At 46.3% G+C, this 15,416-nt stretch overlaps 1 protein-coding gene across 1 annotated transcript in view; it reads left to right on the top strand.

Moving 5' to 3' along the window:
- LOC146178785 (G-protein coupled receptor-associated protein LMBRD2B) overlaps window positions 1–9,097 on the top strand; it is a 49,412-nt gene extending 40,315 nt beyond the window's left edge. Inside the window, exon 13 of the mRNA XM_084578549.1 lies at window positions 5,760–9,097. Coding sequence (XP_084434675.1) covers window positions 5,760–5,905 — 146 coding nt within the window. The 3' untranslated portion in view covers window positions 5,906–9,097. The remainder of the gene's footprint in view (window positions 1–5,759) is intronic.
- The last annotated feature ends 6,319 nt before the right edge of the window (window positions 9,098–15,416 follow it).

Raw genomic sequence — 15,416 nt, 5'->3', positions numbered from 1 at the left:
GTGTGTCACTCCGGAGTGTGCAGTCGTGTGTTGCTCGCGCGTCCTCAACTTTGACATTTCTCCCCTCGCATCAGTCACTCGTCTTCATAGACTGCAGACGTGCAAGCGCGGTGCTCCGAGCCGCTCGCCGCGTCGTGAAGCAGTTTGTGCTTATTTCCGCACCTAAGCAGTGCTACGCACCTACTTCGCATTTGATTAATTATGCAAATTGGCCGTAATTTTTTATCCCTCATGTGACGTAGATGTAGCTATGACATCATAATCAATGATCAGCTTTGAAACCGAAACCGTAACAGACGAGAAAAAAAATATAATTGTAAATTATTTAGCCATCATAAGTAAATAGAGCATGATGATATATGTACAGCAGCGTCTTACGCATGATTGCAAAGAATAAAACACTCAATCAAAAATTTTAAGAAGGCAATACTGTAGTGGCCTGTTTGCATCCATTTTGCATAGATGCAAGTTGATGAAAACATCATTTAGTGCGCAGCATGAGAGAGTGGTGGAAAAACACATAGGGCGATTGGCTGGGCGAGGTTATATGTTCGTTTTCCTTGAAAAATTCCTGGGTTCAAAGCCGCTTTGCTCTGACATTTGTTTTTCTCCCGAACCTCGCAGAGGCTGTTGCTATGCTAGGTAAAAGGTTTTGCAAGCCACAATAATAATGGTTGGGTAGAACCATGTTCAGTAATGGTTTCACACTAAAGAATACATATGCTGCACTTACTGTTTACTTTTGCAGCAGTCACAACCTCATTACTCTGCACTGGCCAATCAAAATGTCGTGTTGTATCCAACGTAACGTTTAATACTATTTTGGGCACGTAAATGATATTTTGGTAAAACCACCATCTATTTGTTGTTTAGAGAGCATATCACTTAAACAAGCCCAAAGCAAGCAGACTGTTTAAGATTAGCTGCCACGCGATTACTTGCAAGGCACTTCACGGGTAAGTTGACTGCTCAGTCTACCAGTGATGAGTTCAAAAAAGTTAAATGCATGCGCAAGGATGCCTTTTCAGAACCCTTGCACTGTGAAAAGCAGACTGTCTAGTGTAGTGCTGGGCTGCACAAAATTACCTAGAGTAAAAATGGCCCCACCATCTATGCAAATTTCTCAAGGTCAACTTAGTAGGAGCTGCAAACTTGGGTAGCTCTTTTTAGATGCGAGGGAAGGGAGGAAAGTGGAATTGAAAGAAAGAGGTGCCATAATGGAGGGCTCCTGAGTAATTTTGACCACCTGGGGGTGTTAAGGGGCAATGACATCACACAGCGCATGGATGCCTCTCAACTTACCTCATTACACCTCCAATGAACGTCTTCTTTATGTGGGCATCTATAACCTCCTGGGGGAGCTCACAGAAGCCCACCGCTTAGCTTAGTTGGAGCTACTTTTCTCCACCCACACTGGCCGCAGCAACCTTGTTTGAATCCATCTCATCTCCCAGTCACTATCCTATGCAACATACCCTCTTCCCCCAGCAGTACACCGCATCTTAAACTGCATCCCCTACCTAGGAATACACACCCAGACACCACGCCACTTGCCACAAGGCACACACATAAACTCTTCAATAACACTACGGCTTCCAGCCAGAGACCGGTTACGTGGACGCTGCCTCATACCCCACCCACACAGTGCTGTCTCCAATTTCCTGAATCCAGCTGGTCATAGCTGGCATTGTCGCCACTTCCTTGGGAGGTGGAGCAAGGGGCAGTTGCCTTTGCCATATCTACTACCCATGCTACTACCATCCTTAGCGACTCAAAATCTGCCATCCGGAACTTCACCTGCATTCAAATCTCTGGTTCTGCTTTCCAATTTCTCGCCTTCCTCCACCCAACTGACCACCCCATTCAATTGAGTCCTTGCTCACACGAGTCACTCGGGAAACAAAGCAGCCCCCTCTTTTGCTTGAGGATATGTCAGCTGAGCAGGGACTGCCACCACCTGGTGATCGGATAATTGCAAGCGCATGATCTCATATCACGAAATCTCTCTCCAGTATCGCAATCAGCAAACCACCTACCCCACTTTTCACAAATCTCTGACTAAACTATAACAGGTGGCATGGCACCAGCTTCGGTCCCATGCATTCTCATCCCTTGCTTTTTAGCTTTGGTTCATACAGGAATGTTTTCAGCACAGTACACCCTTTGTGGGGTGCCTAAAGCTGATTTCAGCCATAGGTTTCAAGCTCAAAATTCCACCCTCCATCCACTTGGCGACGCTCACCTTGAACAATGAGATGCTGCTGTGTCCAGCTCTGACCCAGCTGTTCTAAAGCGGCTCGCGGACTAGGCTTTGGGAGCTTCTGGGAAGCACCAGCTTCCGGCCATAACATGTAGCCAAGAGCCGACCCGTCATTAGGATGTACCCATCTCAAGGCTCCCAATACTGCATAAAGTTTTTTACCTTGACTACCTTCATTTCTTCTGATCGAACCCAGGTACTCTGATTCAGCCATAGAGTGTCTTAAATACTGAGTCGCTGTGGTGGGGCAACAACTCACTTTAAAATTTTACATTGAATATCTTCTTGATGGACACCTCAAACAAACTGCTAATGTGAAGCCGAGTGTAAGTGAACTTTCATTAAATTAAACAGGCTCAAAATCTTTGTGGAGAGTTCAAACGCTTCATCAGGGTGCAGACATGCCGAAGCAGGAATGAGGGCCCCTCTAGCGCAGTACGCCTTTCCACTATTTCATTCCATGCTTCCATTTACTCTCAACGGTGGTAATGACTGGGATAGTTAATTTTTCTTTCTTTTTCGCATTGGTGACATTGGTTGGACCAACCATGCCATGGCTTGTTGTGCTCCCCATATAACGTCTTGAGCCGTAAAAGCAAAAGAAACACGTGGAGATGACTTGCCACAGTGCTGAGCTGCAGATATGGAGCACCTGGGTACAAAACCGACCCTGGTGGACCCGAATACATCTGTGTAGTGTGCGATGTCAATGCACGCTAAAGATCACCAGGGTGTCGAAATCATTCCGGAGATCTCCACTATGGTACCTCTTTCTCTCCTTTCAATGCCATCTTCTCTCTTCCCTTGTGGCAAAGTTTAGGTGTAGACAGAGAAATATGACAGATACTCCACCTTTCCTTTCCCATAAACAGATGTACCGTTTCTTGCGGGATGGTGTTTCTTAATGCCGAGTGCCTTGACAAGAGATGAGTCATCTTGGTCCACAGAATTCTGGCTAGCAGCACGGATATGTAGTCTTTCCGGGCGAATATTTTAAGTGACTCTATTACCCTCATTGCTGTAAAAATAACAGGCGTAATGAGATTCATGGGGCATATAGCGTGAGCATTAGTTTTCTACAGATGGTATCTTTTATTGCCTGTGTACGAAAATGACATATCAGTGCTCATTTCTGAATGGTTTATACCTTTGAGGCACAATTGTAGCATCGCTGCGCCAGCACAGCCACAGCGCCCTGCGCCTCTTGTCACAACCACTCAACATCGACGTTTAGGCCCCTTTTAACAAGCCGTATGTATATACCTGCATACCTTAAAGGTCCTGGTGGGTGTGATTCATGTCTCACCCATCTCAAAGGGGGCGCCTGAGGAAGTTTTTCCTACTTGACCGTGCCGTGATCTTGTGGCATCACAGAATCTGCCGACCAGTCAATGCCCATTCATACCCACCTGCAACTACCACTTGCCAGATGCAGGCTCATGATTTTTCAAGGCTGCAAGGCTTCAAACTGTCAAAGCCTCAGACACTGCCACCAAATATTTTCTTTTTTCAGAAGTAGGGAACTAATGCTCACGCATTAAGAAAAAGATTAGTGGGACTAAGTTCCACTTTAAGGGTGTTGTGGCATGATAGCAGCCTGCTGTTCTCTTAACAACACACAAACTCGTTAGTACACGGTCATAAAATACAACTTCACGTTTTACTTGCCAGGGCCTCATGACATGCATTAAATTGCAGCTTGCTCTTCAGCTGTATAAGCTTTGCTTTGCTAAGTGGTATCCTGTGTTATGGGTTCAAATTCGGCCTGAAACTTAGCAAATTATTTAAGCGAAATACGTTGCTGTAAAAATTTTCAGTCATTTGGGCACAATTTAATTTATACTACATGCCACGTTTTCATTGCTCATTCCATGTGTTACGTCATGTTTATTTTTAGCATTGTGGAATGTTTGAAAGTCCATGTGATTGGGCACTACAATGATGTCGATGAGTCAGGATTTTTGCTCATGGTCAATGCTGCCTCTGCCAACAATGGCTTTTCTATGACACAGGACCCTTACGTTATCACATTATAATCTGGTTATTCTTGACCAACTAAAGAAAATTGCAGAGGTTTATCTCAGTTAAACTTTATTATCCAAGCATTGCTCTGTTAAACATGGCTACCCTTCAGTCTGATGCCTGTGCCAAATCATTGCACATTGTACTTAGACCAGCACACACCTCATCCATGGCGAGTCTGAGCAGCCAAGCGCCAGCGGAACAGTTCGTAAACCCCCTAGTTCGCAAACACCCCTAGTCAAAGTAGAGAGCCTCCGATTGAGCGTCGCAGCTGTGCTTCTCCGCAGCGGGTTGCATGGAGTGACACCACTGACCGCGCCCCGCTTCCGCAGCTCAAGGTCGCATGCATGAGTGATGAACCCGGGAGTTGCAGTGCGTGCATTGGAGGTCACCCTCTAAAAACATCACTGCTGTTATATCTTCGCTGCTTTTTGGAAGAGGCTGCATATGGTCGACTACGATGCCACCAGAACAGTACAATGTTTTAATGGGCATGCACCTTAATCGGTCTCCACAATGTTGGGTTTAGTTTTTGCGGCGCATAATATGGCTCGAAAAGCTTTCAAAGTACAATAGACTCCCTGTAAGACAAACTCCAGGGGACTGTGAGAATTGTCTTCTCAGGAGTGATCCTAAAAATGATGCATGCACATGTAGGGTGTTAACAAATGCATCTTAAATAAGCACAAATGAATGAAGTGGCCACGTAAAAGAAAGTTACTGCAATCAAAGCATTTGTTGCACTATTAGTGGCATGCTACCCTTTGTGCCAGCAAGAAGCATCATACTCTGTTGATTGTCATTCAGCCTGGTCTTTTCTTTTGTTGGGTGATATAGACCTGACCATGATCCCAACTCACCAACTTGAGATGAAGGTGATGAAGGTTAACAGCAAATGTTTTCTTCTCTCTCTGTAGCTCTGACCATGTTATGTGCCGGCACCTGCGGTGACACCATTACTCATGCGTTAAAGCACCTGCATTTGTGGGCATGATCGAAGCAGCTTGTGGGTGTGCCTTAGAGATGTTGCACGAAATCAGAGAGCTAATGGAGGGCAGTTCCATCCAGCATGTATTTAATTCGGCTCTATTAGCTTAAGCAGCAGCTCCTTGTGGCTCATTACAGACAAGCATGAAAACAGAGGGGATTGTAGATGTAGGCACACAAGCACCCATTTCTCTATTTTTGTGCTTGGGTGGAGCAACGGATGCACTGTAATTATCCATTTCACCATCCTGCAAGTAAATAAGCCTGTGAAGTGTGCGGCAATTTCTGAAGCATCCTGATGGTTAACACTGACTGGTGAGTCAGTCCTTTGATTAGAACAGTCATGGCTTAGGGTTCACAGTTAATCTCGCAATGATTGATTGCAGATGCTGCTATTTCTCGATGGGTGTGGCCATACTGTTGAAGCTGTTTTGCCTGAGCCCTCTATGTGGGAGTGCCATACAGAGTGGGTATGTATGTCTGTGCGCAGGTTCTAGCCTGACCCGGTCCGGTTCGGAGGAGAGTGCACGCACTGAGTTGCTGCGTGGCGTGGAGCCCCTGGCCGGATACACGGCACCTCGGGTTGATACCTGGCGCTCTTCGCCACCGCCCAGGGGACTCTTCGACGATGTTTGAAGCCTCCCGTGATGGCGGCTTCCTACTCCAAAAAACCCCATCGAGCGGCCCGCATCGGGGAAGACCACCGGTGCTTGTGTTCTTGCTGCTGGACTTCGCGCATATGATCGCTGCGTTGCGCTTGTTAGTGATGAAATGGCGCTGGGGTTGCGGACGAAAGTGGCTGCCTGAGGGCACTTTGTAAGAGACGGTCCATTGGCGCATAGCGATGCAGAGGCCGCGCTCTGTATTGTGATCGATAGCGTGAACGTGCGTTGACAGTTTTTGTCGTGTGTAAATATGTGCAAAGGCAGTTTTAGCAGTCCTGTGGGAGTTTTAGGGCGGCAGACTTATCTTCGAACTATATTCGGTTTTTGGTTATAGTAAAGATAGCGATCAGATAGAATGGTATGTTAATGGGGGGTTGCTGGCTCTAGAAGCTCTTGCAGTCTTTTTGGCATCAGCCAAAGGTGTTCCGTATGCTCGGCTTTTAATTTGGCCTCAATGAACTGCACACAGGGAGGGATACTCATTTTTTGGTATGAGATCTTCCTTCTCACCAAATATGCATTCCGCAAGAAAAATGTTGCGTCAAATGTAGCAGCCATACACTACTGGGCCACACATCGTTTGCCTTCTCACTCTAGGCCCACATGCTTTCCTGAATGTAGACATCTCTGTGCACTTTCTTGGTCTCATCGTGAGGCATAGCTTTCCTTTCATGCTGGTTGACGCCCCTTGACTCCTTGTAGAGGCTTGTTGTGAGGGGTAGACACACGCGAGGGAAGTAAATTGTAGTTATTTAGAAAGTTTGCTGTGGCAAATGCTTTCTTAATATTTTGTGTGCTTCTCAACATTCCATAGATTAAATGTGCTGCTCGTGCTTCGTAGATTCAGGCTATTTGTCGTGAAAGGACTCTCTGGTAGCATTTACAGGACCTTCCCGTTGCAGAGTGCGTGTCTCTTTATTGTAGTTGGAACTCCCTCCTAGTAGCAGTCTCTCCTCTTGCATCAATGACTGCAACATAGAAGGCCATGCAGAGGTATTCGCTTTCAGGATGATGTCGCAGATTGTATGTTGCAGTGACGTCGCATCATTCCTTCAGTACTCCACCTAGGCACTGTGTGCAGCTTGACACATCATGTACGCGGATGTTTAGCAACAGATAAACATTCAAGATCATCGAACATTACTCTGACATGCGAAAGGTAAAAGGGCAAAATGCTCTGCGTGATCGCACGGTTCAGTAGACGAGAAAAAGAAATGCAACTCGGCTGATTGTCGTGCAGCCAATGCTCCGGCTTTGAATAGTAGAGAGCAATCTTCTGATCGTTTGTTTATTTTTAAATGGTATTTAATATTCTTTGCAGCAAGTAATCTGATAAATCAGGTGAAGCTGTATGTGCAGATGTCTGCCAGTGTATTTTATGCTTAGGTAGCACATCTTGTTAGCTCAAGCAGGCAGTAAATATGCGAAGATTATGATAAGTGAACAATAATGGGAGTTAAGAGAGGCATTAATTTAGACACGAATCTAAAAATACCATGGACATTAGAACTTCGTTTGAGGTATGATGCGTAAGCCTGTGGCCCCCTGGGGATCGCTGCATTGAGAAGTTGATGTAGATGCGCATTGCACTACGAAAGCCGCTCTCAAACTTAGAATGCGTAGGTGCCGTCTGTCCTGTCGACGGCGTTTCAGTCTCGATAGAGTTTTGATGGCCACTATATGTCAATGCCACAGGTTTATTTTTTATGCGTTTTTTGGAATATCTCAATCTGGGATACGGTGACGTCTTTTTGGCCGAATGAGTGCTATATCGTATCGTGTAGTATGTGTCGCTTTTTGACATGCCATAAGTCATGAAACACATTGGCATAGTTTGCGCAGAAGGTTTTGTGCCAGCTAGTGCTAATTTAGGACAAAGAAGAGGGCATGAATAGCAGATTGCAAGCATACCTGGAAACAGCATGGAGTGGTTGCTTCATTCAGTACTTGCCTCTGAGGTTGAAACGTGGAGGCTGACTAAAGGGTTCAGAACTGACTTGATAATGGCACAGTGGATAATGGAAACGGAAACTATAGATGTAACATTAACAACTATGAAAAGAGCGATAGTTTGGTTAAGGTACAAGCTCGAGTGTATGAAACTCTCAGCTCAAATAAGAAGGAATGAGCATAGGCACAGCATGTGATGTGAAGGCAAGGAAGTTCAAGCACAGCAGGCAGTGTCAGAGGGTCAGGATGTGTGTTTGTCTTTCTATCTGCCCGTGTTTCTAGTGCTGTTTTGGCGCTGTAGTGGCACATTGGTTAGGGCACTCAAGTGCTATACTAAGGACGCAGGATCGAATCCTGGCCACAGCTGTCACTTTTCGATGAAGGTGAAATGGAAGGCACCCATGTACTGTGCAATGTCAGTGCACATTATGAACACCAGGTTGTCGAAATTCCTGGAGTCCTCCACTATGGCATCGCCATAGCCTGAGTCACTTTGGGACGTTAAACTCTGTAAACCAAACTACAAACTATCTTGTTACCTTGCATTGGCTCTGCTGACTTAAGCCTGAGAGTACTGGCACCAGTGACGCATTGGCTGAAACGATCATGATGTGTCAAATCTCTGAATTTCATTGAGAATGTAATGTGAACCCGTGCGTATTAAGAAGGCCAAGTTTTCGAGACTCAGCACTGTTTTGCAGTTCCTAGTCTGGTAGTCCAAGAATATTGCACCCCTCTTCGGCTATTGACTCAGTAGAGGACTTGGTGGGAAAACATGCTCGTCAGTGGACCTAGAAGCAAGGTCGAAGTGCTTCGTCGCTTCCGTCAAGTTGCAGATGGAGCGGCCTTGATTTCCCCCAGACGTGCCATATACGACGCCGCGTGGCAGGCGTGAAGTTCTTCCACGTTGGCATTGTCTACGCGGTTGTTTAATTGTGGGCCTGTGTACATACGATCAGTGCACCATTGTCAATTTGCTGAGCGTGTACTGTATCCTACTAATATTCCCCTTGTTGGCATGCGTGTCTCTTCCCTGCCCCTTAGCACGATAAGGCATGTTCCCATTTTGCTAAATCTTGGCCATTTGGTGTTACAGGAGATATTCGATTGAGTGGCCTCGGTGTCGCTTGGTAAATGCAGTTTTTCTTAATGTATTTTTATTTATTGACGTCCTAAGTTTTTGTGTTGAATAAACGTGCTTTTGTCACACCGAGTTATGATGCCGTTTTAGTTCAAGACACTGATTTGAACTTCTGGAAATGGATTTCATTTACAGCTAAAGCTGTATAGGGAAACCAAGGTTAAATTTCTCCGCGCGTGGCAACTGCACCGCTTCTCACCTTAGTGCTGAGCCGTAGAACTGAAGTTTTGCCGCACAGTAACAGCGCCGTTTCTCACCTTAGTGCTGAACCATAGAACTAGAGCAGCGCAGTCATGACTGGTCTGTTCCCAGCTAAAGATTTCTCGGCGCCTATCGGCCTCAGCGAGAAACCTCCGAGTCAGTGCACGGCCGTTGTCGAGGGGAGCGTGCATTTCTCTCCTGTTGCATCTCTCGCTGCCGACCGTAATGAGTGTCGGCACAGTAGGGAACAATAGGTATTTCATGTTTTATAAAACGGCATATCTGATTTTTACTCGCGTAATGTCGCCATAGGAAAGTAAGAAAACGAAAAAAAATTGGCTGTGGTTTAAAAGCGGCATCGAGCTATCAAAGGACCTCTCCTTCAACGAACAACTGCCGAGCTATACTATGACGTCACGGCCAACCGCCTTGCACCTATGAGTAGCGCTGGGAAGGTGGTTTCTTCGAGTGAGTCCGTGCTGGCAAATAGTTCCTAAATGCTTTGCGAGTTCCAGCAAAAATACATACCATTACTCAATTCGATTGGTAGTCGTTTGCTCATCAGAGTACAACAGGTAAAACGACTTATTCTGATGGTGAATTCAGCTCTGTCGAGTTTCCATGAAGCTGCTTCGTGTTCTGTTGCCCAACCGCGGTGCTGCAGTGGTTAAGATGCCCAACTGCTGTGCCGGATTGCCCAAGTTCGATCCCGACTGCTGGCGGTTGCGTTTTGATGGAGGCGAAATGAAGAGGCGTCCATGTGCTGTACGATGTCAGTGCACGTTAAAGATCCCCAGGTGGTCGAAATTACTTCAGAGCCCTCCACTACGGCAGCCCTTAGTCTTTCTGCTTTCATTACTACCTTCGCAATATCTGCCACAGAGCAAGTGTGATAGATAGTGCATCTTTCCTTTCCTGTGAACCAGTTATTGTTCTGCGCTTCACTGCATCTCTTTTCCGCCATGGAGCCCTACGAGGGACGCTGCTTGGTCACCGATGGATGGAGCAGCAGAGGAAGATTGTTGTGGCTGTAGGAAGAAGGAAAAGAAAATGCACGGGCCTGCTACTGGCTGTAGCTGAGCCACCTCCGCTGCCACGTGCGGATAGAAGAGAAAATAGAGAAAGAATAAGAGGGAGAGAAAGACCCAAACAGCAACAGCTGTCGTCCACCACCAAAGTGGCGATGGGTTCAGTGACGGCCTACAACAGATAAACATATGGCGGCAGGCCAGCCCCAGTCGCAAGTGGCGGTGACCTACCTGTCCCAGCCCCATCAGGGCCAGAAACAGCCACCCTTAACCACCTCCCAGCAGAAGAAGAGGTGGTGAAGGGTGGCTGTTCCTAGCCCTAAGGGGCTGGGACTGGCAGGTGAACGCCGCTTGCGGCGGGGGCTAGCCTGCCACCGAATTTTTATCTTTTGTAGGCCGTCATTGCCGTCGTTGACGAGGGCTGTTGCGATGCGCGTTTTTTTTTTCCTATTCTTTTTCTTCTCTATTTTCTCTTCTATCCGCACGAAACAGCGGAGTAGCAGGCCCATGTATTTTCTTTTCCTTCTTCCTACAGTCGCAACAACCGACGGATGGACGCGACAACCGGAGGTGGCTATTTTGGTAAAGTCCGCGATCCCGTGAGCGTGAAAGAACACATTTTTCTGTTTTTTTTTTTTTTTTTTTTTTTTTTTTTTTTTAAAGAGCGCGACTCGCGCCCGTTTCAGCGTATCGCGTCGTCGTTGCCGTTGTTTCTGGTAACCAGCTCTGCAGCCTAAGTAGCGACACTCTCCTCCACTCCGGCACTTTCCTCCTCGAATATCCTCGCCCGTCGGCTGCGCGCGCTGCACACGGCACGCTTTTTGGGGCAGCGCTTCTTCGCGGTCCGGGAAATTGGCTGGCACGCGCGCGCTCTTAAGTTTGCGCTCTTTCCACGCTCTGTTATCGAATAAAGACACGAGTAAGACATGCGACTCGCTTGACTGTACCGCGAGCCACATAAATTAGCGTCTCGTACGCGCAATGAAAGTGCAAATTACGAGCGCTTGTGGCATACACCTCCACTATGGCTCCTCTTTCTCTCTTTTTCACTTCCACCTTCCTTTCTTCCCTTACGGCGTGGATGACGTGTCCACAGAGAACACGTGAGACCGTTACCGCGCCTTGAATTCCCTTCCTATAAATCAATCAGATCTTATCGCCATTCTTTGCAGTGCTACATATAATTATAATTGCTTTACAGGAACGGAAAGGCGCAGTATCTGTCACACTGCGACAAGTGTGAGTTTGGACGGTACACCATCGCTCCTGCCGCGTGGCGTTCTTTAGCGAGCGTTCAAGTGCGGGATTGCAGACGGCAGGAGCGCTAGACAAGGAGAATACACCTCGTGGAATTTCGCGCACAGATCCAACCCTAGCAAAAAAGACCAATAGGGAGCGTTATTGGTTCTATAAGAATCGGTGTTGGTTCTGTAGGTATTCTATGTGTTGTATCTGCATTTGTATGGGACTTATGCAGAAGCTCATAAATCTTATAGGTACATATTTGTCCTATAAGCAATGGTTTATCTGTGGGTTGTATAAGAAAAGTATCAGACCAGTGCAGAAGCACATACATCTTATAGGCTGATACATGCTTGTCTTATAGACCACTACATATTGGTTCATGTGTCTGATACATCAGTATGCCTTTGTTTATGGGTCTTACATGCAGGATCAGTCAGTTGGAGATTTTAGGTCGCTTTCATTGTTTCCTTTTCCATTTCGGACACATCTCCAAAACTCACGCAATATTCATCCCGTTTATTGAGTGTTGCCGTAACGTAAGCCTCTTAATTGTTGTTGTTGTCGTCCTCATTATAATGGCGCATACCCACAAGGGGGATTGGCCATGACCAGGCGGTGATTACAGTTTCTAAGATTCCATTCTGTATAACTGAGATTAGAATTTTGATCAAATCCTTTTAACTGACAGTGGTGGTTGAGGGTTGTGGATGGCTTGCTGAAATTTTAATTATTGATGTTAAAAATAACAATAAATAAATAAATAGGAATAACAAAAGTATACCAACAATAAAGGACAAAAATTGTAACCAGTTATGACAGAAAACGTTTTAATTCTAGTAGAAAATTTTGTACGGCAGAGCATACGTTTCCGTCGGCACATCCCAGTAAAGGAGCGCTGAGAGACAGAACAACCACTGACGACAAGTGCAAGCAAGTTTCTTTAATGGCATTTCGAAAAGCTGCCTCCTTAGCGATGTATATTGGCGTCATAAGAGCAAAAATGTTCAATTGTTAGGAGGCGTTGACAGATCTCGTGCACAGATATCTCACGCACAACTCTCGTGCACAAACTTTGTTTCATGAGCCTAGAAAGGATTTCGCCTTAAATACTCTCGAAAGCCTTCCGTCATGCACCATTATGTCAACTCGCGCACGAAATTTTGTTCCCTGAGCCTAGAAAGGGTTTCGCCTTAAAAACTCGCGAAAGCTTTTCATCATGCACCATCATATCAACCTCGTCCAGAAGCAAAAATTACTTCGAAGAACTGCCTAGTTAACAGTTAACGTGAGCCTTTTGCTAGGCGACAGCTGAGTCGACGTGTTGACGCTGCCTACATTCTCGCTTCAGCACGGCATTTTAAGCAGGGACTTTGGTCAGACACGGCGGCTCCCGTAATTGAAGGCACGGCCTCCATGCGTTGTCGCTGTTGTGGCCCGCCGCACCTTGGTCCCGTTAAGCCGCCGATCAGCTTCGCTTCGAGCGCTATCGCTTCCAACAGATGAAAAGATTACGATTTACCATGCAGCGAATCTTTATCTGTCATTTATAGGAGGTCCCGATACAGCCACTCACTCTGGGGCCTGCTTCTGTATGTATATGCTGTAATGCTAATTCAGATTCAATAAAAGTGAATTGAACAGAAAATTAAATTGAAAGCTAGGAGCGGTATGGAAAGGCCTGATGGTTATAAACGTTTCGCGCCACTACTGCCAGAAAGAACTCCGAGAGCGTCCTTTTTGAACTTGACGCAGCTCCGATAACGTTAGGTCAGAGAGATAAATGTGAAAGCCTCTGTACTCGAGTTTTCGTTTTTTTTTTTTTATGATGTGAGCCGTTGTTACGGAGCACAGCCCGAGCTGTCACGTGGATGAATCACTGTGATATCAGCGCAACTCGCAAACGAACCCTGAAGTCCACACGCTAAGAATAGTGGTTAAATACGACGCGTATTGACGCTTTTGTGGTAAAGGACTATAGACGCCAAATTTTGGTGGCATTTTTTCTTCTTGCTAATGATGCGTACATCATTCCTGTATAACAATCCACACGCAGTTTTCGCCTATGACCGCTAAACAATCTGTAATTGAATTTTGTTTTCTCACCAGTTTCGGTTTCGATAGCCGATGCATGTAATAACTTTATTTATCCACCAGATAAGGAGGCCCCCAATTCCCGCCCCCCGCACACGGGAGCCGAGACCTCCACGATCAGCAGCAGGCAAAGAGGTCTTGGCTCTTCGCGGCTTCTTTCGCCAGGCAGAGATATGGCTGTGACGTCACAATCATGTCTTGATGCCCGGCATGAAAAAAAGCGATATAATCGCTCATTCTTCACTTGTAGTGATTCCTGTCTTTGAGGCAGGCTGGCTTTATCACTGTAGTGAAATCAAATGACACTGCAATGATTATATCGCTGTATTTTCATCCATCGCGTGACCTAGAATTGACTTTGACGTCACAGCCATCGCTCAGCTGTTGAAAAGGAAACCGAAACAAGTGAGAAAAGCAATTCAATTATAATTTATTCAGCAGTCATAGGTGAATGTAACCTGGTGATCCGTACTCAGCAATGATTATATCGCTGTATTTTCATCCATCGCGTGACCTAGAATTGACTTTGACGTCACAGCCATCGCTCAGCTGTTGAAAAGGAAACCGAAACAAGTGAGAAAAGCAATTCAATTATAATTTATTCAGCAGTCATAGGTGAATGTAACCTGGCGATCCGTACACAGTAATGTCTTTTAGGCATCATTACAAACGATAAAGCACGGACCCTCTCTCCTCCTCTGACTCCTCGCCCCTACAAGGAGGAAAAGAAAGCGGCGCGTGCCAGAGAGATGCGCGGCTCTCTCCTCTTTTCTTCCAAGCACGCCTTCTCTCTCAGCGCAGAAAGAGGGAAGGCAGCAACAAAGTCGCGCTCATTTGTCCTCTCTCCGCTTTCTCTACGGCGCCGTAAAATTTCGCTGAGGGAAGAACTTTTCACCACATTTTTAATAAACTAAGTCCCTGCCGATATTTATGTTGGGTGGTCCTTCATATGACTGGGTCACTTAGAATTGTATGCTGTTCAATATGTACGAAATAATATATGCAAAAATGAAAAACTTAAAGATAGAGCGGTTAGCAAAATAGATATACGTGAAGCAGGATCCCCAAAAGGAGCCGTGATGGAAGCCGTGATGGGAGCCGTTAACGATATCGCTTCATACCCTTAATGGCAGAGCCTAAGTTTGACAGTTTGTTTTGTGGAAACGGCTTTTTTCCCCATGTATCATCACCAAATATGCTAGGTCACTGCTTACAGTCAGTCATCTCCCCTGCGTCGCGGTTGAGCGTACCACGGTATCTACTTAATTGCATCTCTAAGACTACGTTTCGCAATGGCAGAGGCAGTGTCGGAAGTCGTGATGGTGGGTTCCGCCTCAGGCATGTTCTCGGCGTATGTCCATTCGTGGCTCTCCGTGCTCGTACTGAGTTGAGGAGTGATGGCGGGAGCTAAGATGGCGGGCGACGTGATGCCGGCCATCTGCGCCGAAGGCGAGCTCAGGGTGGCCTTCGTCGTGGTGTCGCTGTCGTCTGCAGAAACGACACCACAGTTGAAGAAATTAACGTGGGAAAAAATAGAAATCGAAAGAACAGAAGAACATGCCGATTTCACTAGCAGTTGCGCTATGCCGCCACTATCACGATGAACTCCGGGAGCTATACTATAGCTATGCTATGCTCTGGCCGACGGTCGCGTCGTCACGGTGTGTATAGGACACCTGATAGGGAGACCCCTGTTCTTCACTGCGCGATGTTGCTTTGCCTTAATACTGCTTTTGGGGCTGGTTAGCTTATCTGAGGGGTGTCATGTGACCCGACAGCTGCTCGAACCACGGGTCTAGTACTCTGCGATTTCGCGAAAAGAAATT

This window comes from Amblyomma maculatum, chromosome 9 (genome assembly GCF_055883805.1).
Source record: "Amblyomma maculatum isolate TAMU_Amacu chromosome 9, ASM5588380v1, whole genome shotgun sequence".
Classification (NCBI taxonomy): domain Eukaryota; kingdom Metazoa; phylum Arthropoda; class Arachnida; order Ixodida; family Ixodidae; genus Amblyomma; species Amblyomma maculatum.
This window is presented reverse-complemented; position numbering and strand designations above follow the sequence as displayed.